The 23,784-nt window shown below is 42.4% G+C and overlaps 1 protein-coding gene across 3 annotated transcripts in view; it reads left to right on the top strand.

Annotated features, from left to right (window-relative positions):
* Positions 1–23,323, top strand: part of LOC137339266 (brain acid soluble protein 1 homolog) — a 63,466-nt gene extending 40,143 nt beyond the window's left edge. For 2 of the 3 annotated variants that reach the window (XM_068001884.1, XM_068001883.1), the window contains exon 2: positions 21,852–23,323. In XM_068001884.1, the coding sequence (XP_067857985.1) occupies positions 21,862–22,581 (720 nt within the window). In that variant the 5' untranslated portion in view covers positions 21,852–21,861 and the 3' untranslated portion in view covers positions 22,582–23,323. Of the gene's footprint in view, positions 1–16,735; positions 16,884–21,851 lie in introns of those variants that run through there. The other variant, XM_068001885.1, reaches the window with a different exon arrangement.
* The last annotated feature ends 461 nt before the right edge of the window (positions 23,324–23,784 follow it).

The raw sequence follows: 23,784 nt of genomic DNA, 5'->3' as shown, positions 1-23,784 counted from the left end.
CAAGCACTTTGAGATGTCCTTACATAGAATGTACAGCATGGAAACAGGCCATTCGGCCCAACAGGTCCATGCCGGTGTTTACGCTCCTCCCTCCCTACTTCATCTAACCCTATCAGCATATCCTTGTATTCCTTTCTCCCTCATTTGTTTATCTAGCTTTCCCTTAAATGCTTCTATGCTCGTCGCCACAACTACTCCTTTGGTAGTGGGTTCCACATTCTAACCACTCTTTGGATAAAGATGTTTCTCCTGAATTCCCAATTGGATTTATTAGTGACTATCTTAAAATATTTATAGTGACTATCTTATATTTATCTTGTATACCTTATCCTTCAGCTACAATAAGGTGCTATATAAATACAAGGATTCTCATATCTCTGCCATGCTTCCAAGAAACTCAGTTTCCTTTTTTTAACCAAATATTTTTCCCCTCAACAACTTAATTCTCCATAAAGCCCAAGTTTAATCTTAATTCCAACCATATGACAAATGGAAATAGTTTTGGCAAAAAATTATCTCTATTGTTATGAGATTTATTGTAACTCTTTTCAGAATTCCAGAGTTTACCATACTACAGATTAGAAAAAATTTCTGGCCCACCCTCCAGCCCCACATCAGCATTTTAACTGCCCTTTCTTTAAACTCCATGAACTGCGGGAATCCCATGCCAACCAACAGTAAAACAAAGGTACCTGCCCTGCTGAGGTGATGGAACTCAGATTAAAGGCCACAGAAAAAAATCTCAGTTCCCTGCAGCCAGTGTATGGGATCAATTACCTTAATAGATTTTTTTTTTTGTCGGGGCCTTGTGGAGGCCTATAACCGAACCCACACATGCTAAAAGTAGTTGCTGGTTCTGCTGGGCCTACTCCAGATTTGCTGTGTGGAATTTCCGGGGTAGCCTGGCAATGCCCCCAGGGTTGGCTGCATAGTGACAGGATAGGCCTATGAAGTGTCCTCCCCCCTCCCCCCAACTGGTACTTATTAGGGATCTTAAATGGGGCAGAGACCTGACGGATGTGGGTTTGGCCTGTCATCCCCATCCTTTATGTACTTTATGATGAGAAAAAAGAAATGATTTAGGTAGAAGTATTATTGTTAAAGAAAGCATTTTTTTTAACATTTAAACCAGAAGACTGAATGTCTTAAAACAAGCAAGCAAGCTACAGAGTAAATGGGAGGAGGAGGCAAGATTTCTTTAGAAACATCATAAACATAACAGCAAGGTTTTCCCTGATCACTAGTTCTGGTAAAATTGGAAGCATGTTCTTTTTCAATGCTTTTACTATTTTATTACAAATTCCATAGAAAATCTTCCTGCCATGTTTGTGATGTTGCAAAAACATAACTACCAGATGGAACTTTGTCCACTTGGTGTGTTGTGATGGAGAATATGGCCTAATTTACTAACCTATGAAAAAGGATAATAGCAGTTTATGGGAAATTCCAGCTGAAGGTACTGATCAGGGTGAATTAGAGAGCCCCCAAGATTGACTACTCATGTGATGAAAGTAAAGCTGGAGCAGATTATGAATGCCAACAGAACCCTTAAAATTGTCTTTCAACTCACTCCTAGGACATAGCAACATCCCCAGTAATATACTGTGTAACTCTTTAATATTACACATTTGTGGAAGCTCGTACACATTAGGGGACATTTCAAAAATACGCCATTTGCACTGTATACATTTCTACAATATTTACAAAAAGGATATTTTTGTTGGTAGAACCGTTCCTGTGAAAAGCTTGAATGCATTCTTATTGTGCATATAAAAAGTTCTGCAGTAATTCCTTTCTTATTATGCAGTGATAACGTGGAGTGTTGCTGTGGGGTAGAATGATACAGTAAAAGGGCAGTAAAACAATGTGATATATTATCATTTCTGGCCAGAACACCATATGATTGTGGGTGTTGCTGATTTTTCAGTGGTGAATTTATTAACATTTTCTACCATTTAGTGTATATAGTCTGTACATTTGTTTTTTTCCAAGTAACATTTGTATTGTTTTGCAGCCATTGATGAGCTGGTCATGTTTATTTTATTCCATTCTCCCCATAAGTTATTTCATATATTAGGGGTTCATGATGCATTAAAAAGTTTAACAACTGACACGAAAGGGCCTCTATTTACACATTGGAGGTTTTGGATAGCGTTAAGACCAAATGAGGAATTCAAATGCCAAAAGCTATGAGCAAAATGTGTGGAGTTCATTTAAATTCTCTGATCCCACTGTCCCACCTTGTGTTCTGCTCTGGGCACCAATTTTGCACCTAATTTATTTATTTTTCTCTCTCCTCTTGGCTGCTTATGCTCCAATTTCATAGAATTATAGAATCATAGAAGATTACAGCACAGAAGGAGGCCATTCGTTCCATCAAGTCCACGCCGGCTGTATGCAGGACCAATCCAGCTAGTCCCACTGCCCCGCCCTATCCCCGTAGCTCTGCACATTTTTTCGTTTCAAGTACTTATCCAGTTCCCTTTTGATCTGCCTCCGCCACCCCCTCAGGCAGTGCATTCCAGATCCTAACCACTCGCTGTGTAAAAGAGTTTTTCCTCATATCACCTTTGGTTCTTTTGCCAATCACCTTAAATCTATGCCCTCTGGTTCTTGACCCTCCGCCAATGGGAACAGTTTCTCTCTATCTACTCTGTCTAGACCCTTCAGGATTTTGAATACCTCTATCAAATCTCCTCTCAACCTTCTCTGTTCCAAGGAGAACAATCCCAGCCTCTCCAGTCTATCCACGTAATTTAAGTCCCTCATCCCTGGAATCATACTAGTAAATTTCCTCTGCACCCTCTCTAAAGCCTTCACACCCTTCCTAAAGTGCAGTGCTCAGAACTGGACACAATACTCCAGTTGTGGCCGAACTAGTGTTTTATAAAGGTTCATCATGACTTCCTTGATTTTGTACTCTATGCTTCTGTTTATAAAGCCCAGGACCCCGTATGCTTTTTTAACCGCTTTCTCAACCTGCCCTGTCACCTTCAATGATTTATGCACATACACCCCCCGATCCCTCTGTTCCTCCAACCCTTATAGAATTGTGCCCTCTAGTTTATATTGCCTCTCCCCATTTTTCCTACTGAAATGCATCAGCTTGCATTTTTCCGCGTTAAACTTCATCTGCCATGAGTCTGTCCATGCCGCCAGAGGGTCTTTATCCTCTTGAAGCATATGGCTGTCCTCCTCACTGTTCGTTGCCCTTCCAAGTTTTGTGCCATCTGCAAATTTTGAAATTGTGCGCTGTTCTCCCAAGTCCAAGTCATTAATATATATCAAGAAAAGCAGTAGTCCCAGCACTGACCCCTGGTGAACACCACTGCACACCTCCCTCCAGTCCGAAAAACAACCACTCACCACTACTCTCTGTTTCCTGTCAGTTAGCCAATTCTGTATCTATGTTGCTACTGCCCCCTTTATTCCATGGACCGCATTCTTAATAGCAAGCCTACCATGTGGCACTTTATCAAACACTTTTTGAAAATTCATATGCACCACATCAACTGCATTGCTCTCATCTACCCTCTCTGTTACCTCATCAAAAAACTCTACCCCCAAGTTGGTTAAACACGATTTGCCTTTAACAAATCCGTGCTGGCTTTCCCTAATCAATCCACATTCATCCAAGTGACTGTTAATTCTGTCCCGGATTATCGTTTCCAAAAGTTTCCCCACCACCGAGGTTAAACTGACTGGCCTATAGTTGCTTGGTTTATCCGTACACCGTTTTTTGAACAAGGGTGTAACATTTGCAATTCTCCAGTCCTCTGGCACCATCCCCATATCTAAGGATGTCTGGAAGATTATGGCCAGTACCTCCGCAATTTCCCCCCTTACTTCCCTCAGCATCCAAGGATGCATCCCATCCGGACCAGGTGACTTATATATTTTAAGTACAGCTAGCCTTTCTAGTACCTCTTCTTTCTCAATTTTTAGCCCATTCAGTATCTTAACTATATCTTCCTTTACCGAGGAAGCATCTTCTTCCTTGGTAAAGACCGATGCAAACTGCTCATTTAATACATCAGCCATGCCCACTGACTCCATGAGCAGATCTCCTTTATGATCCCTAATCGGCCCCACCCCTCCTCTTACTACCCGTTTTATTTTTTTTCTCCTCTTGTTCTTCCTGGGACATATACCATCTGCAGTTGTGAGGGTCAGCAAGCAATTGCTGTCAGACCTTTGCCAGTGCTGATCTGAAGCCAGCCACCTGGCGTTACACAATAGCAGACAAGGCATGACTTTGCCTGGTTCTCCCTCCATCCCCGTGGGGAGGCACCTGGCTCTAGCTCACTCCACAAGAACGATGGAGTGGAGATCAAACTTGTGTCCCACATTAATGCCCCAACAATGTGCCACATGCATAATGCATTTCTTAAAATTGCTATTAAATTAGTTGATTTCTTGGATCTGCCATTTTAAATGAATATCAGCAGATGCATATTTAAAGCATTTGACACAACTAAATACATTATATCACAACACTTAATAGTATTTCCAGGTACCTTTACTTAAGATTTCTTATTGCCTTCTATATCAAATGTTTGATTGCTCACAGGCCACTCATTCAACTCATTGTGGGTTCAAGTGGCAGCCATGGCATCTAGTCACTTGCCACAGGTGGGAAATTCAGTTGGTGGGCTTCCATTGCTGTCTAAGTTTATGAAATATGCTTGGAAAATCAAGCTATTTGTATGACCAACAACTTTTATCTGCAATTTGAATCCTGATTTCTTAAAAAAAAACCTATTGTTTCTTACTGATTTTAAATTTCTTGCTTTTGCTAACCCGCAATGTATTTTGGATAACGTCATGCTTCTGTATTTGGGCAGGATAACCCAAAGACAACATCCAAAGTTTATGTCCAAAATTGTATCCGAGTGTCATTTGCCAATGAAAATCATACTACTGAAAGCACTGCATGCATGTTAAAAGAAAATATATTATTAATTAATGTTTATGGAAATTTAGAGCATATTTTTCTGTTTGCTGATTTTAGCAAGGAAGGAGATAGAGCAGGTTTTCCTCTCCCGTTCCACGCGATTTTGGGTAGATCTGGAATTGATAGGATAGAAAATTAGGCAGGGCACCATTTCTCTGGCTCTCTATCGCCTGCTGTCACTTCTGTGATTTTCATCCGGCAGTGGTGGTGGGTGTTAACATACTTCTGCCCAAATATGGACAGACCTGTTACGATTAGTTGCAAATGCCTGGAATACATCATACACTGTATTTCCTGTCATTTGCCCCATAGCAAGAATAGGCGTTCAGAGCTCCTGGTGCACATCATTGCTGTGGCATACATATGGTGGGGATTTAAAATTTTATGGCTCAAAGGGAGTCTAATCGATCACTGTCAAATTCTAATTTCTGGGAAAGAAAATCTCTTTAGCTGCATCGGAGGAAGCCAGCCCTGTTTTGCTGAGGCATGCACCTGAGACTTGCCGCAGCTATTTCCCCACCTCCCCACCCACCCCACCATGTCTGGCTCCCTGCTGCAATCACAAATAATTAATGCAGAAATACAGGAGGCAAAGGAGATTGTTGTAAAGTAAATATTGAACTCCTGCAATTAATCAGATTAGCATACAGAACAACTTTCACTGCATTCCAAAAATAATTCATTGCGTGAAATGTTTTCAGACATTTTGATGTGATAAGCTGTTATATAAATGCAGATATTATTATTACAATTTATTAATGAACATGTAGATTTTGATGTGTCACCATGGTAGTGACAGATGTGGAAACAATCTGTTTGCCTCCATCACATCTATTCCCCTAATTCAGCAACCTTTCACTCTATGGCGATAATTTTAACTTTTATCACCAGGCGAAAAACAAGTGATAGCAAATCGGCAGCCCATTTTACAGCTTCGTGATTTCTTTTCTATGAATGTAGGTTGCACATGTGTAATAAGAGGTGGCAATTGCTTGTCTCTACACTGGTTTGAATATCAAAAACTTTGAAGAGACATAAAGAAACTGGTTGAAAGTTAATCAGTGGCGCACACAGAGGCCAATTCAAATCTGAAAAGTATACACTACTGCACTGTCCATTGTAGTAACAGCTAATCTCTTGTTAATTCAGTCAATTTTTCTTGAAAAAACATTGAATTATCCAGTAATTTGAATTAAGCAATTTTAATAAATCAGCAGAGAAGACGTTTTTGTATGATTTCAATGCAAATTAACAGATAATTTGAATTAAACAACTTTGAATTAAGATGAATAGACTGCAGCTATTTATTAAAAGCATTCATTTCTCCCCACCCTCATCCCTGTACAAACTCAGTTGGCAGATTGGGGATGTGCACACAATGCCAGATCAGTCAGCATCTGTGGAGAGAAGAAATAAATTACTGTTGGGAATTTCCTTGGAGCTGTCCCACTCTAGCGCCATAACTTTGGCGGAAGTACGGCAGAAATCGTGTTTACATGCTCCATCGGTGTTGGAGCTGGAGCAACTCCCAAGCAAATTCCTGGCTAAAATTTCAGGTGCATCAGAACTGAAAAAAATACAGATAAAGAACATTTAAAGAGGAACAGAAAAAAAGAGAAGGAAGCAGGAAAACAAAAGCACATATACACACATTTATGTTCACATGGAGAAGAGAAGTAGAATAACCTGTAAAGTTCTTAAATGGAAAAGAGGAGATGCTGAAATGACTAAAGTGATATTAATATTTGACAATAGGAAATATAGTAAAAGGAATCAAAGATTCTTGAGAGACGCAGGGATTGTGTAAATATCTGAGGTGATGGAAGTGAGGTAGAAATGTAAACAGGAAAAGCAGGCAAAGTAGAACAGAATCCAGGGGCCCAGAAGCCTAGGAGAAAAAAGAAAACTGGCCGACCAGCAGAGTGTTCCACACACACAACACCAACCCATCTCTCCTCCCCAAAACGTCAAAACACCACCCCACATCACCAGCATCTTCATCTGCAGAGGAAGCGGGAGAAAGTTAAGGTCTGAAGTTATTGAAGTCAGTATTAAGGACACGGGGCTACAAAGTGCCTAATATTAAGATAAGGTGCTTTTCCTCGAGTTTGCAGTAAGCTTCATTGGAACAGGGTGTGGGCGCTTGTGCCTGTGTGTTAGATTTTCCTCTCCCCCCTCCTTTGTTCTATTTCTTTTTAAATGCTGTTAATCTGTAATTTTTTCCAGATGAAAGGCCTCGACCTAAAATGTTCTGTTCACTCATATTGCCCAGATTTGGCACCACAGATGCTGATTGACACACTGTTATTAGAATTTTCTGTTTTTGTTTTAGATTTCCAGAATTTGCAGTTTTTTTGCTTTTCATTTATGTCTGGATACTCTGGTTTGTTGTCAAAACAGGTGGTATAGTAACACATTACCCAGCCAGTATAGGTTAAGAAATGGATTGTGGTTCTTCTCTTAACAACAACTTGCATTTTTATAGCGCCTTTAACGTAGTAAAACATCTCAAGGCACTACACAAGAGCTTTATCAAACAAAATTTGATGCCAAGCCACATAAGGAGATATTAAGACAGGTGACAAGAGGTAGGTTTTAAGGGGTGTCTTAAAAGAGGAGAGAGAGGTAGAAAGGCGGAGAGGTTTACAGAGGGAATTCTGGAGCTTAACGCCTAGGCAGCTGAAGGCACGGCCGGCAATGCTGGAGTGATGAAAATCAGGGATGTGCAAGAGGCCAGAATGGGAGGAGTGCAAAGATCTCGGAGGGTTGTAGGACTGGAGAAGGTTACAGAGATAAGGAGGGGTGAGGCCATGGAGGGATTTGAAAACAAGGATGAACATTTTAAAATCGTGATGTTGCTGGACCAGGAGCCAAAGTAGGTCAGCGAGCATGGGAGAGATGGGTGAACAGGATTTGGTGCGACTTAGGATATGGGTAGTAGAGTTTTGGATGAGCTCAAGTTTACGGAGGATGAAAGGTGGGAGGCCGGTCAGGAGAGCATTGCAATAGTCGAGTCTAGAGTAATAAAGACATGGCTGAGGGTTTCAGCAGCATCTGAGCTGAGGCAGGGCGGAGATGGGAGATGTTATGGAGGTGGAAGTAGGCGGTCTTGATGATGGAGAGCATATGGGGTACTAGAACATATTAGGTACACTCGTGGAACAGGGTTCCATTAAATGAGTGCCTTTTCCAAGCCTTTACGTGGTTCGTCCACATTGTCATCTCTGGCTGTGGCACAGGCATGGTTGGCAGAGGATTGGTTGGGGCGGGCCTGCTGCTGGCAGGGGGAGGAGTGTTGTAAAGCCTTGTAAGCCACCAAATGTTGGGTCTTGCCTTTTTAAGGGCTCGAACTGGGAAACCATCATTCATGTCTGGCCCTCGAGCCCTTGTTACCCATATTATCATGTGATGTTTGTTGGGATTTTTGACCTGGTTAGAATAGAGATACGGACCTAACTGAAGATACAGACATGTTATATGTTGCTGAATATCTGGATATTTGTTTCAAAAAGGCTTTTTATCTTTCGATTTTGAGGAATCTCATGAGGGTGTTATTCTTTTCCAGCCATGTCCCTCTTGCTCCTATAATGGAATCGAAGAATTTGACTCTGGTGCCATTGGTCAGTTCTTTAATTTGAAGCGGGAGATGTTGGTATTTTTTGCACTTCTCAGCCCAGACCTTCTCGAGCACCTTGTTATTGTCTTTGTACCTGATTGTGACGTTGACAACTGTCACCTCCTGATGGTGTCAGTGGCTAGTAAACTGAGTCTGAAATCAACTGTTTGACAAGGAACTAGTTGAATAGCTGACTGCAATTAATATTTGTAGTGTGTTTTTATTGTTACATAATTACTGGCAAATGCAGATTTAGTTTTAATATTTTCACCAATAATTGAATTATACTTAATGCAAGAATGCGTCAGTGGTGAGGTAACAGCATGATTTTTCTTTTGAGCGTAGATGTGAGAATTGAACATATATTTATTTAAAAGTTTGAGTTGTGTTTGTGGCAATTGCTTTGGTCGGTACTTTATCAAAGACGCATGCTTCAGGTATCTCTTTTGTGCTGATGATTAATATAAATTTTCAGTTTTATTCAGATGAGGGGTTTTGAAATAAAAGACTGCATTGAAAGTCAATCTAATTACACTTTTAAAAAATATTTTGGTTATCTACATGGTGACTTCAAAATAGCACTTCATTGATTTTGGTTAACCTAACTTGCTCAGACTTAACCTAAAGAAGATTGCCTCCTGGGTGTTTGTCTTAACGTGGCGCATTATTATTCCTTCAACACAAGCAATAGTACTCCATAAAAGATTGTAAACATAAAGAAAAAATGGTGGAACTTTGAAGAGAAAGAAAGAAAGGAAAGGTGGGGAGTGTCTGTAGACCACTCATCATCTGCTATCTCAAGGGGTTAAAAGGTATAAACGTCAATATGATAGCAGACTATTGCTCGGTTTTGTGTACAGTATAGTGATACAGTCATCACTGAAGCATACAGATGTAGTTATAAAATGACAGCTGTAATAAGCATAAGCCTCCTTTTCAATAAGAGCTGTACTGTGTAAATTTGCATAATTGCCAAGTCCTGTTTATATGGATTAAATGCTAGAAAGTACTGGATCAGTAGAAAGGAGATGCAAACTATGAAATTTTGAAAGGGAGAAGGCAAATAAATCATTTCCGCTGTTAATAAAATATTTGAGAGTAATAGGCAGAAGCCCTGCAATAATCAGGAGCCCATTAAAATGCCGTAGTGGTTTGACACTGGTAGATGGGCAATGGATCAACATGTTCTTTAAAGTCCTATTGTTGCAATAATTCTTAATTATTCTGTTCTGTAATGAGATTCTGCTGTCTGTATATTGGACTGTATTGGTATAATTTCTCCAGGAATAATTCTCTAAGATAAGAAGTTTTTACTGTCCTGAGTTTGTATTTGTGGTAGGCAGTGGATTGAATTTCATGGCGTCTGTAGAGTTCTCTGGTGTCATATTAGAGGTGTTCGTAAATGAGAAAGAGTTATATTTATATGGTGTCTTATGTCTTTCAGAAATGCCTCAAAGCATTTTACATGTAGCGGGATACTTTGAAATACAGCGACTTCTGTTTTCATCATAGTAGATACAGCATAGGAGGAGGCCATTCGGCCCATCGTGCCTATGCCAGCTTTTTGAAAGAGCTATCCAATTATATAGGCAAATTTTGTACACTAGATACTACAAATATCAGTGCGATAGAAGACAGGTTAATCTGTTTTTAGAGGAGACTGAGAGAACTCCCTGGCTTTCTTCAACTAGTGCCATAGGATGTTTAAAACTGAACCACTGGAAAAGGTTGACAGAACCTTGGTTTAATGTCCCACCTGAAGGATGGTATCTCCAATAATGCTGGACTCCCTCAGTACTGTACTGGAATGTCATTTTCAATTATGTATTCAAGTGTGGATTGAGCCCACAAGTTCCTGATTCAGAGGCTGACAACTGAACCAAGCTGAAACTTTTATAATGCAACGCAGTGAAGTCCTTCAAAGGAGGAAACTGCATGGGAATGAAATGCACAGATGCTTCAGAAGAGTTGCACAACTTCTTTTGCATATTATTCTGGCTAGAAGCCATTTGCAGTGAACCTCCGCAATGTCAAAAGTGGCCAACCATAACCCTGGTCAAGAAAGATATAGTCATTCTTAAAGTTCCAATTGAATTTATTGGAGGACTATTTTAGTTCAACTTTTATTTAAACTTGGTAAAACATACCTTGGTTTGATTGATTTTCAGGGTCTTTGCCCTTCTTCCTGTTGCAGATAGATTTTAAACAACTAACAGGATGTGTTCAGCTGTGCTTTGCTGCCAGCAAGAAATGACATTTGCAGAATACTTGCACTTCTGTATTATAGAGTTCAATTTGGAAACCTGGCAAGGCTATCCGATCTTGAGTAAAATACTCTCAAAACCTTGGAGTAAAACCAGCCACCCCATTAAAGCATTTGTGAAAAATGTCATTAATAGTGACAGTTGGGAGCTGCACCAAGAAGTTTCTACTAAGAAGTTTGGCAAACCAGTTCAGGAGATGATCCATGCCAATTAATTTATTGAAATGTTGTCAGCTTGGTTCATTTTGCAGCTGTTTTGGCTCTGGGTTGGAAGTTTGTGGATTTGAGGCCCAACTGAGATTTGAGCTCATAATCAAAGATCATACCCTATTGCAGTATAAAGGGAGTGCTGCATTATTAGAGATGGCACCCTTCACATGAGACATTCAACCAAGGCCTTTTTAGGTGGACATTAAATATCCTCTGGCAGTGTTGGAAGAAGAGCAGGGAATTCTTCCAGTATCTTGGTCAACTTTCCTCCCTCAACCAACAACAAAAAAAGCAGATTATTTGGTGATTCATCTCATTGCTCTGAGATGTTGCCGGTGCTGGGAAATCACCATCTATTCATTTTAATAGATGGAACTGGTCACAGAATCAACATCATTGAGTGTTCTTACACTCATATCACACACAGTGATTTCTAGCCAATGTTCTAACATTATCAATAATGATGTGATCTGTTACAAATGTTGGATCTATTTGCCAATGGTTATTATTTGTTGGATTTTTTTTATCGAAAAAATTGTTCTCCAATCAAATTAGCATTTCTGTTGCAAAGTGCTGTAATCTCATGACAGCGGGATATTGAAAAATGGTTGAGATAAAAAATGCAAATGCAGGAAATCTGAAATAAAAATCAGAAAATGCTGGAAATAGCATCTGAAAATAGATAAGACAAGTTAACGTTTTGGGTGTAAATCCATTATCTAAACTAATAAATGCTGATGAAGGGTCTACACCCATCTTCTATACTTTTGGATGCTGATGAATCATTTAAAAAAAAATGTCAGCATTATCTTTTTTATTTATTTAAAATAGTTGTATATATGAACAGAAGGATGGGCCAATTGAAAGTGATTTGTACATTTTTGTAAACTAATCTGAACTGGTCTGATTCAGTTTAACCTTCAGACCTACGAACTTGATTTTTTTTGGGGATCTTCTTTTGCAGTTATTCTGACATTAGGGGCTGAATTTCCCTCCTTCTACTGCCTCAGACCCACCTTGACACTGATCCAGTTTCCTGGATTGGGGTCATTGGGGTCGATTTTACAATGATGGCGGGTTGGCACCGGGGGGGGGTTGAAGGTGCGCGTGGCAAACCCGCATAATCTAAACTTATAGTTTCAGACGCGATCGCATGTTGATTGCTGATGATTAACATCCTCTCTAGGTTTCGCGCCCGGCAGCCAGGCTGATTGACAGGCTGTCTGCTGTCAGGAGCTGCATCGCGAGGTGGGGGCGAGAAAGAGAGAGAGCGAGACGTCATCCGGCGCTGGAATGGAAGACTTGGGGGGGGGGGCGCAGAGGGGAAGATCAGAGTATGGGGGGGGGAGAGGGGATGATTGGGGTGGGGGTGAGAGGGGAAGATCAGGTTATGTTACTGGACTAGTAATCCAGAGGCCTGGACTAATAATCCGAAGTCATGAGTTCAAATCCTGCCACGGCAGCTGGGGAATTTAAATTCAATTAATCAAATTCAATTAATTAAATAAAATCTGGAATTAAAATACTAGTATCAGTAATGGTGGCCATGAAACTACCGGATTGTCGTAAAAACCCATCTGGTTCACTACCTTACCTGGTCTGGTCCATATGTGACTCCAGACCCACAGCAATGTGGTTGATTCTTAATTACCCTCTGAAATGGCCTAGCAAGCCACTCAGTTGTAAAATCTCGCTTAAAAAAGTCACAATAAGAATAAAACTGGACGGACCACCCGGCATCGGACCACTAGGCACCGGACACGACAAAGGCAAACCAACCTCAGTCGACCCTGCAAAGTCCTCCTCACTAACATCTGGGGACTTGTGCCAAAATTGGGAGAGCTGTCCCACAGACTAGTCAAGCAACAGCCTGACATAGCCATACTCACAGAATAGTACTTTTCAGTCAATGTCCCAGACTCTTCCATCACCATCCCTGGGCATGTTCTGTCCCACCGGCAGGTCAGACCTACCAGAGGTGGCAGTACAGTGATATACAGTCAGGAGGGAGTGGCCCTGGGAGTCCTCAACATTGACTCTGGACCCCATGAAATCTCATGACATCAGGTCAAACATGGGCAAGGAAACCTCCTGCTGATTACCACCTACCGCCCTCCCTCAGCTGATGAATCAGTTCTCCTCCATGTTGAACACCACTTGGAGGAAGCACTGAGGGTAGCAAGGGCACAGAATATACTCTGGGTGGGGGACGTCAATGTCCATCACCAAGAGTGGCTCGGTAGAACCACTACTGACCGAGCTGGCCGAGTCCTAAAGGACATAGCTGCTAGACTGGGCCTGCGGCAGGTGGTGAGCGAAACAACACAAGGGAAAAACTTACTTGACCTCGTCCTCACCAATCTACCTGTCGCAAATGCATCTGTCCATGACAGTATTGGTAGGAGTGACCACCGCACAGTCATCGTGGAGATGAAGTCCCGTCTTCGCACGGAGGACACCATCCAATGTGTTGTGTGGCACTACCACCGTGCTAAATGGGATAGATTCAGAACAGATCTAGCAGCTCAAAACTGGGCATCCATGAGGTGCTGTGGGCCATCAGCAGCAGCAGAATTGTATTCCAACTCAAACTGTAACCTCATGGCCCAGCATATTCCTCACTCTACCATTACCAACAAGCCAGGGGATCAACGCTGGTTCAATGAGGAGTGTAGAAGAGCATGCCAGGAGCAGCACCAGGCGTACCTAAAAATGAGGTGCCAACCTGGTGAAGCTACAACTCAGGACTACATGCATGCTAAATAGCAGAAGCAACATGCTATAGACAGAGCTAAGCGATTCCACAACCAATGGATCAGATCAAAGCTCTGCAATCCTGCAACATCCAGTCGTGAATGGTGGTGGACAATTAAACAACTAACGGGAGGAGGACGCTCTGCAAACATCCCCATCCTCAATGATGGCGGAATCCAGCACGTGAGTGCAAAAGACAAGGCTGAAGCGTTTGCAACCATCTTCAGCGAGAAGTGCCGAGTAGATGATCCATCTCGGCCTCCTCCCGATATCCTCACCATCACAGAAGCCAGTCTCCAGCCAATTCGATTCACTCCACGTGATATCAAGAAACGGCTGAGTGCATTGGATACAGCAAAGGCTATGGGCCCCGACAACATCCCGGCTGTAGTGCTGAAGACTTATGCTCCAGAACTAGCTGCGCCTCCAGCCAAGCTGTTCCAGTTCAGCCACAACACTGGCATCTACCCGACAATGTGGAAAATTGCCCAGGTATGTCCTGTCCACAAACAGCAGGACAAATCCAATCCGGCCAATTACCGCCCCATCAGTCTACTCTCAATCATCAGCAAAGTGATGGAAGGTGTCGTCAACAGTGCTATCAAGCGGCACTTACTCACCAATAACCTGCTCACCGATGCTCAGTTTGGGTTCCGCCAGGACCACTCGGCTCCAGACCTCATTACAGCCTTGGTCCAAACATGGACAAAAGAGCTGAATTCCAGAAGTGAGGTGAGAGTGACTGCCGTTGACATCAAGGCAGCATTTGACCGAGTGTGGCACCAAGGAGCCCTAGTAAAATTGAAATCAATGGAAATCAGGGGGGAAACTCTCAAGTGGCTGGAGTCATTCCTAGCACAAAGGAAGATGGTAGTGGTTGTTGGAGGCCAATCATCTCAGCCCCAGGACATTGCTGCAGGAGTTCCTCAGGGCAGTGTCCTCGGCCCAACCATCTTCAGCTGCTTCATCAATGACCTTCCCTCCATCATAAGGTCAGAAATGGAGATGTTCGCAGATGATTGCACAGTGTTCAGTTCCATTCGCAACCCCTCAAATAATGAAGCAGTCCGAGCCCGCATGCAGCAAGACCTGGACAACATCCAGGCTTGGGCTCAAAAGTGGCAAGTAACATTCGCGCCAGACAAGTGCCAGGCAATGACTATCTCCAACAAGAGAGAGTCTAACCACCTCCCCTTGACATTCAACGGCATTGCCATCGCCGAATACCCAACAACAACATCCTGGGGGTCACCATTGACCAGAAACTTAACTGGACCAGCCATATAAATACTGTGGCTACAAGAGCAGGTCAGAGGCTGGGTATTCTGCGGCGAGTGACTCACCTCCTGACTCCCCAAAGCCTTTCCACCATCTACAAGGCACAAGTCAGGAATGTGATGGAATACTCTCCACTTGCCTGGATGAGTGCAGCTCCAACAACACTCAAGAAGCTCGACACCATCCAGGACAAAGCAGCCCGCCTGATTGGCACCCCATCCACCACCCTAAACATTCACTCCTTTCACCACCGGCGCACAGTGGCTGCAGTGTGTACCATCCACAGGATGCACTGCAGCAACTCACCAAGGCTTCATCGACAGCACTTCCCAAACCCGCGACCTCTTCCACCTGGAAGGACAAGAGCAGCAGGTACATGGGAACAACACCACCTGCACGTTCCCCTCCAAGTCACACATAATCCCGACTTGGAAATATATCGCCGTTCCTTCACCGTCGCTGGGTCAAAATCCTGGAACTCCCTTCCTAACAGCACTGTGGGAGAACCTTCACCCACACGGACTGCAGCGGTTCAAGAAGGCGGCTCACCACCACCTTCTCAAGGGCAATTAGGGATGGGCAATAAATGCCGGCCTCGCCAGCAACGCCCACATCCCATGAACGAATAAAAAGAAAGGGTATTTGGGGGAGAGGGGAAGATCGGGAGGACATCGGGGGGGTGAAGAGTGGGACATCGGAGAGGGAGACATCGGACATCGGAGCAGGGTTCCAAGGTAGGTTCATTTTGTGTTTTAACTTCCTGCTATAGTGTTTGATGTACTTTATTTAGTTTCTTTTTCCCTGATCTGGCCCTTCAGGCCTGGTTTGACCAGGCATGTATCAGCAGCAGTGGGAAAGCTGCCCAGCTAAGTTAAAAATCATTCTAATGACTTACTTTATCACAGGTAAAGTGCCTTAAGTACCGCAATGAGGTACATTTGGCTCTTTAACTGTCATCCCGCCAGTTTTAATTGCCGGCGAGACTTCGGTTTTCGGGTCGCCCGTGCGCACACAGGTGGATCCTTGGGAAACTCGGAAGTCAGCAGTTTGGAGCCAGCTTCCGAATCCGAACGGGATTTTCGCGATTTTTGGAGCCCCCAACCCACCCGCAATTGCCCCCTAAAATTGAGCCCAGTCTCTGCAGGGTTGGTTCCAGGAGGAAACATCAGAACGGAACTTATTACTGCTGAGGAACAAGATACTGCGGTGTTGCAGTGGGACACTCACTGCAGCAGCAAAAGAGGAGGGAGCCCAGTTAAAGGGGGAAGAACAGCCTTGATGAGGTGAAACTTGAAATAACGTTAGACCTCAAGGAAACCTTGTTGGCCCAGAGCAGAGGGGAGAGTTGCCTAATGCTTTTCATATCCATTCAATGAACAGTAACTACAGTTTAAAACTTTCTGTCAATACAGCATGTGCAAAATCTTTGCTAACACACCTCTGAATGGTCCATATGTTTAACCAATTAGATACTGACCCCACCCTCTGTGATGTGGGCATGCAATACATATATAAACAACAGTGCAAAGCAGCTGGCTGCTGCTTTCTGCAAATATTCTGTGTTCAGCTGTGGCAGGATGTGGGTGCTGACACAATTCCTTTTAACAGTTAGTCACATGTGCAGAGCCAATGTTGCACTAGAGTGATTGCGTTGGGCTTGACTCTGGCTGGCAAGCAACTTTCTTATGGCTTCGGTGGAGTTCTGAGAACAGAAACAGTGTGACTGCTTCCCTGTCACTGTGTGTGGCAGCATTACCTTCTAGATCCCACGTAGATTGTGGTGTTTTCCAAACGTGATTGCATTAGGGGTAAGGTGCTGACTTCCAAGTCCTGATCTGGGTGTGTCTTTTGGATGTGACTGTTGCTGTTTTACACTCATTAACGCCATAAATTATATTGGAGTGGAAAAACACAGTTTTTTTTACCGTGTTCTGATTAGGTTACAGTATCGGTAGATTTAGAAAGTTTCTCAAAGAATTTGAGGGAAGGAGAAAAGCAGAAAACTTGAGATGCACTGATCCCATATATGTGCGTGTGCTCGGTAATCCTGAAAACCACCAGTTTAACACTTCCAGTTCAAATCAGGTCACATATTGTCATTACATATTGTTTATAGTATAATGATGCTCTTTTTTGCTGAGCTGCAGCGTTTGATGTGCAATTGGGCAGCTTCTGCAGGTGTATTGGATTTACTACAAGGAGTCCGTCATCTTTAACTTCTGAGCCTATCTGAAGATAGTTTTATTGCTTTTCTCCTAATCGCGTTAGGTAATAGTGATAGACAGAGAGGGATCTGTGGTCATTTTTATATTCATGCTTTGACCGATCTAAAGTGGTGCATTTGTAAATGTTTCATATCTACTAAGGCCCATTTTTAAGAGTCTCAACTACACTTTACAGTTTAGTAGCCAATAGTTTTGCAAGGTAGCATTTGTGGCTTAAGAGCCACAGATTCTTGTTGGCCCAAGACCTTCAGATTGCTAAGAACAGATCCACTTCTTCATTTTGGTATTTTCAGTGTAGATGGTTGAATATTTTTAGTTGGAATATGTGGCTTAGCTGAAATAAAGTTCATGCGTTTTTGGCAATTCCATCCAAAAGGAACAAAATAGCTAAGTAATACTGAACACAGGTAATTCAAGCTCAAGCATAGCTGGCATTGCATTGCCGGCTCCTGGCCTTTGAAAAATATATGACTAAAATGCAGACTTCCCACTCAAATCATTTTTTACACTTCCTGGGTATTTGATAAAGTCAGACATACAAGATCTTCCAATAAATGCTTTAATTATTCAACACTAAAGCCATAACTTCAATGATATCAGTACTGTGTAATTTAATCATAAAACCCGGGGGCATTAAGTGTTTCTGTTCATGTCGCCTGTTGTGACTCAACTGGAAACTTTCTTCCTACTTGCTTTGTTCATGTGGGACTTAATTTTATTCCTGTTGGACCAAAGAATAACTGGAGAACATTAATCAGTATTTATCTGCCAGCTTTCTAAATAATTTTTCAGAAAATCTGCAATATTTTTTATTCGTTCATGGGATGTGGGCGTCGCTGGCGAGGCCGGCATTTATTGCCCATCCCTAATTGCCCTTGAGAAGGTGGTGGTGAGCCGCCTTCTTGAACCGCTGCAGTCCGTGTGGTGAAGGTTCTCCCACAGTGCTGTTAGGAAGGGAGTTCCAGGATTTTGACCCAGCGACGATGAAGGAACGGTGATATATGTCCAAGTCAGGATGGTGTGTGACTTGGAGGGGAACGTGCAGGTGGTGTTATTCCCATGTGCCTGCTGCCCTTGTCCTTCTAGGTGGTAGAGGTCATGGGTTTGGGAGGTGCTGTCGAAGAAGCCTTGGCGAGTTGCTGCAGTGCATCCTGTGGATGGTTCACAGTAGCCATGGTGTGCCGGTGGTGAAAGGAGTGAATGTTTAGGGTGGTGGATGGGCTGCTTTGTCCTGGATGGTGTCGAGCTTCTTGAGTGTTGTTGGAGCTGCACTCATCCAGGCAAGTGGAGAGTATTCCATCACACTCCTGACTTGTGCCTTTTAGATGGTGGAAAGGCTTTGGGGAGTCAGGAGGTGAGTCACTCGCTGCAGAATACCCAGCCTCTGACCTGCTCTTGTAGCCACAGTATTTATATGGCTGGTCCAGTTAAGTTTCTGGTCAATGGTGACCCCCAGGATGTTGATGGTGGGGTATTCGGCGATGGTAATGCCGTTGAATGTCAAGCCTGGCACTTGTCTGGCGCAAATGTTACTTGCCACTTATCAGCCCAAGCCTGGATGTTGTCCAGGTCTTGCTGCATGCGGGCACGAACTGCTTCATTATTTGAGGGGTTGAACACTGTGCAATCGTCAGCGAACATCCCCATTTCTGACCTTATGATGGAGGGAAGGTCATTGATGAAGCAGCTGAAGATGGTTGGGCCTAGGACACTGCCCTGAGGAACTCCTGCAGCAATGTATATTTTGACAAAATCTAGTCACTTTGCTGTTTAGTTATTTCTTCTTTCAAAGTTAGGAGCACAGAATGGGGCTTCCCCAATGCTTACTGTCTTATTGCCTTAGACCGCTGGGCCACAAAACCAGGAAGGTCCCAGGTTCATTCCCCAGCCTGCGTTAAGTCATTTGATCTTAGCTGGAACGGCAGTAGGGATGTTACGTTTAGCTACAGTAGACACTGAATTAGGGAGGGGAAAAAACATCAAGGTTTCAGGTCCTATGGCTATCCCGTGTCCCTTGCTGGTTGTGTGTTTTGGTGGTTGTCGGGTATAGTACCCCTTGTGATCTATTGAGATTTAATATCTCAGCTTACACATGAAAAATGGTCACTTGGATGAAGTAGCGAAAGGTGACTGGCACCAGTAGAACTGTTTTCCATTAAGGAGTCAATATATGTAGGGTAAGCGGAGGTTGGGAGAAAACTGGTGGTAAAAAGGAGGAGAAATAGAGTACAGAGTGATTGATTCAGTAATCAGCTGTATAGAAGCTGATCTTAGTGGCTTTATATGTTGGCTGTGGATTACATAGCCAGTCATCAATGGGACCAATAGTAAAAAAACTGCAGACGGAACCAATGTCAGAAATGTAGATTATTCAAAATTTTAGAAATGTTTAAGGGCTAGTAAAATGTCAACTGGATATTTTTGGGGGAGGGAGAAGTTGTGAGTGGTGAAATTGTGGATTTTTTTAATGCCCTTTTTTAGTATACTAGTCACTCTCCCATAGTGTTGCACATGGGCGTCAAGACCAAGTCTAGTCTTCAGGTGAAGCGGGGATAATTTGGACCCGTTTACACAGTTATAATTTAGTCCCCATTTTAAAGTCATAAATTTTGTTCTTATTTTATATAATACTTTGATTTTATATTATTATATATAGTTAACTAGAAAATGTTAGGACATTTTGGGAAAGAGGGAAGTAGAGTTGGTTGAAGAATAGGAGTTTCTTTGCAGTATAGGCTGAGAGATAGGAATTGCAAAAATGAGATGCTTCATTGTGACCATTAACAAGTGGGTGTAATTACAGCATAACATGTTTACACCAACAGTTTCCATTATTAATGTGAGCTTAAGAATTTATAATGGTAAAATGTTGACACCAAAATGAACAAAAACATGTCAGCAGGAAGTAAAGGAACTGCATGGAGATGTAAGATTTTTCATATATTATAATTGATCTTCAGTAGCATTGCACAGGGTAAACCTAATCTGATTAAATCTTTTGAAATTTATTCTCTAGCTTTTCTTCAATTAATTTTGAAAATTAACTGAGCAGAGAGCAGAAACTGAAGAAAAATATTACGTCAGTACGGTTGACTGAACAGTACTGATGCTTCCTGGGAAATTAAGTACAATGCACATCCTCGGACTGCACAATCCAAATTCAACTCACAGCATCACAGGCCTGTGCATAAATATCACGTCCAAACCCAGGCTTTTGGGAGGTGCTCACGCTTTCAAGTTAAACTTTAATGAAGGCATTAAAAGACACAACAAACGTTCAATTGATAAATTTATTCATATTATTGTGAAATATGAAATTCCAAACATTTTTGTTTAATACTCTTATTTTGGACATTATAAATTTCAGTTACTGTGGAAAAAATGATGGATTAAAAAATTTTTACAATAATATTTTTCATAAAGCATTTGAGCGATTTGTGGAGAAAAGCCACTGATGGCCACATTGTGCAATTTCAGGATGATTAATTTACATAGGCAACTACCATTATAAATGCAGATATAGAAATTTTTAGAAAAGTTGACACAGAAGTATGACAACAGGAAGTAAGGTTTTGTAGATAAGAAGAGCATGAAAACATAAAGGTCCTGAAAATCTGTTAGCCTGCAATCCCAGTAATTACACATGTAACCTCCACTGTTGTCCAGGGAGAACTTTTTGAGATCTGGAAGGGATTCCCTAATTAGTGTGTCATTGGTGAATGCCTGCACCACTAGCATGATCTCTAGGGTCCATCATGCTGAGAAGATTGGAAAGCCCTACCAAACATTGGCTTTAGTGGTCTGCCCCTGCCCCACTTTGAAACAAATTATAGGTGCCCCCACAGCCCCCTATGTAAAGGGGCCACTTTGGGAAAAAAAATGACTCCTAGATCTTCTGGGGTCCAGGCCATCTTACCAGGCTAATGATTGAGGAGGTACACCTGTTCTGACAAGGCATACATCCACTGACCTTACACTGGATCCCAGAGAAGGCTTGGAGTGTGGGGATTCATGACACATCGAATCCCTGTCCCTGGTCGCACCCTCCTTATGATGATTGCCATGTTTGGAGTGGGTGGAGGCTCTGCTCCAAAAAGCCTGTCGCAGATACTTCTGTACAAGACCGGAACAGTGTATATCCAGGTCCTGGCCTAATTTCTGGTCATTCTGGTGAACTCCTGTCAAAGTTACAGCAGGGGCATGCTGGAATGGCCATTCTTTGTTGAGCCAAGATTTTTAATAAGATAGTACTCAATCCCTTGCAGCCTTGCATATGGGGAATCAAACTGTAATCTTCAGAGGAAGCAAGGTTAGCGGATGGGGGGATAATTGGGCCAGAGAATGCAGACATAATTCTAACCCCATTTTAAATCCATATATTCTGCCCTTTATATTTCCATAAATTCTTATGTCCACATTTATAATTGAAACTGCCCATGTAAACTTGTCATGCTGGATTATACCCACCAATCAGTATCATTGCAACTTAATTTTAATTAATATGAATCTGACTGTAGCAGTTGGTTTACTGACTTTTATTATTTATTTCAGAGCTTATAAAATGGGAAACACTCTGATTAGGAAGAAGAAGAACTATAAACTTTCCGGTGACAAGGAGGCCGATAAGTTGGCTGAAGGAACAGCAGCAGAGGATGGAGAGGCAAAAAAGGAAAACCAGGAAGATCCCAAAACTTCTGAAGAGGGCACAGAAGGAAATGCCTCCCAGGGCAAAGATACCCAGGCTGCCAACAACACAACAGAGGCTAAGGAAGGGGATAAAGAAACAGTGAATAAGGAGGAAACTCAAAAGCCTGAAGCTGAAAATTCACAAGCTTCCACTGAAGCAAAAGCAGAGCCTCAGTCCATGGAACCTACTGCAGAAAAGCCAACGGAGCCAGCCCAGGCTGCCCCTGCTACTGGCTGCGCAGCGTCCGATTCCAGTAGTGAAGTGACATCCACTCAGCCCTCTGAAACTCCAGCACCTGTCCCTGAAAGCAAAACAGAAGAAAAGTGCCCCAGCAAGGTTGAAGTGGAGGCCAAACAGACTGAGGTCTCAGCTGCCCCTGTGACCCAAGAGGAAAGTAAAAAAGCCGAGCCCCAGAATTTGGACTCTGCCACAAGCACCACTGATGCCGCTTCTTCCAAGGAGACACCAGCAGCAGAAGCACCTAGCTCTACTACTACTGGCCCTGCAGCATCAGACAGTGCTACTCCAGCAGATGTTACAGCTTCGGAGGGTTCTTCAGCCATTACTGATCAAACTTTAGCAGTGCAAGAATAATGGATAGCCCCATTCGACAACCACTCGCAACCTGCATTAATTTCAACTGTACTAACAAACTTGATCCAACTGTCTTTTACCAGAAAACTCCCAAGAGGATATATCCCCATGCTATGAGAAATTCCATCAGGAAATTTCAAACCACACATCGAAAAATTCCTGGACTTAAATACAGATGTCTGAAAGTTAAGTGGGTGGAATAAAAATCTGTTCAACAGCTGTAAATGATGTACCTCGCAAGTACGTTAAGGATCAAAACCAACATAAAGGATAAAGGTTGTGACTCTGCCCGGTGATACTTAGTAGGGCTGTGCCAAAGCAATCAGATATTAAGATAACATCTTTGTTTGTTTTCCAGCCTGATTTTACACAGTGAGGTACTGCCAGCTTTCAGATATAAGCCACCATATTCCCTTTCTCATGACACACCAGATACAATAGATTTGTCTCAAAAGTATTTCAAACTAACATACACATCCCATTGTACGTAGCCTACCTAGATTTCTCTTGATCAGTTAATGCATGTCCGTTGTTGGGTGCACCTGTAGTTCTGTTTAACAGTAAGTGGAAAACAAGTCTGCGTTCATTGCAATTCCAGCTTCCCCTCCATTCAGTGTCACTAATGCCTCCACCACCACAGCACATATTGATAACGATGAGAATTGTAAAATGGATGCATTGAAATTATACGTGATTGTATTAATGGTGCAACAGTAATAAAAACCATGAAAAAAGAATCAAAGAGGTTTGAATTTATTTTTATTCAAACTCATTTATCCCTGTTGCTTGTTTGAAGGAACAGTATTCGGTATTTCAGAGACACTGAGAACAAATATTAAGATTTCTGTGCATCTTTACCTGCATGTTAAAGTATATGAAGGAATTATCAGTTTGTTAGCTTTCTGAGAAATATGGCAGCATTATGCACACAATTTTTTTTTTACCATTTACCATTTTTTCGCCACTTTACAAGATGAACTAAATTTAGAAAATAATCTGTGATTTAATGCACTGTAACTATGTTATAGTGAATAGGGTTTATGTTCCTCCTCTTCCCTCGCCCCATTGTATGGGCACTGTGCCTTCGAACCCCATCCATTTTGAACTTATGTGAACTGAGCTGAATTTCCAAGTTCAGATATTTTTCCTGGGCTGGTTGTAACCTGGTTGGGAATACCTCATGTTAATGGGTGGTCTCTTCGG

The sequence above is a fragment of the Heptranchias perlo genome, chromosome 2, assembly GCF_035084215.1.
Source record: "Heptranchias perlo isolate sHepPer1 chromosome 2, sHepPer1.hap1, whole genome shotgun sequence".
NCBI classification, from domain to species: domain Eukaryota; kingdom Metazoa; phylum Chordata; class Chondrichthyes; order Hexanchiformes; family Hexanchidae; genus Heptranchias; species Heptranchias perlo.
The sequence above is the reverse complement of the archived record's forward strand: the minus strand, read 5'-3'. Positions and strand labels throughout refer to the sequence as shown.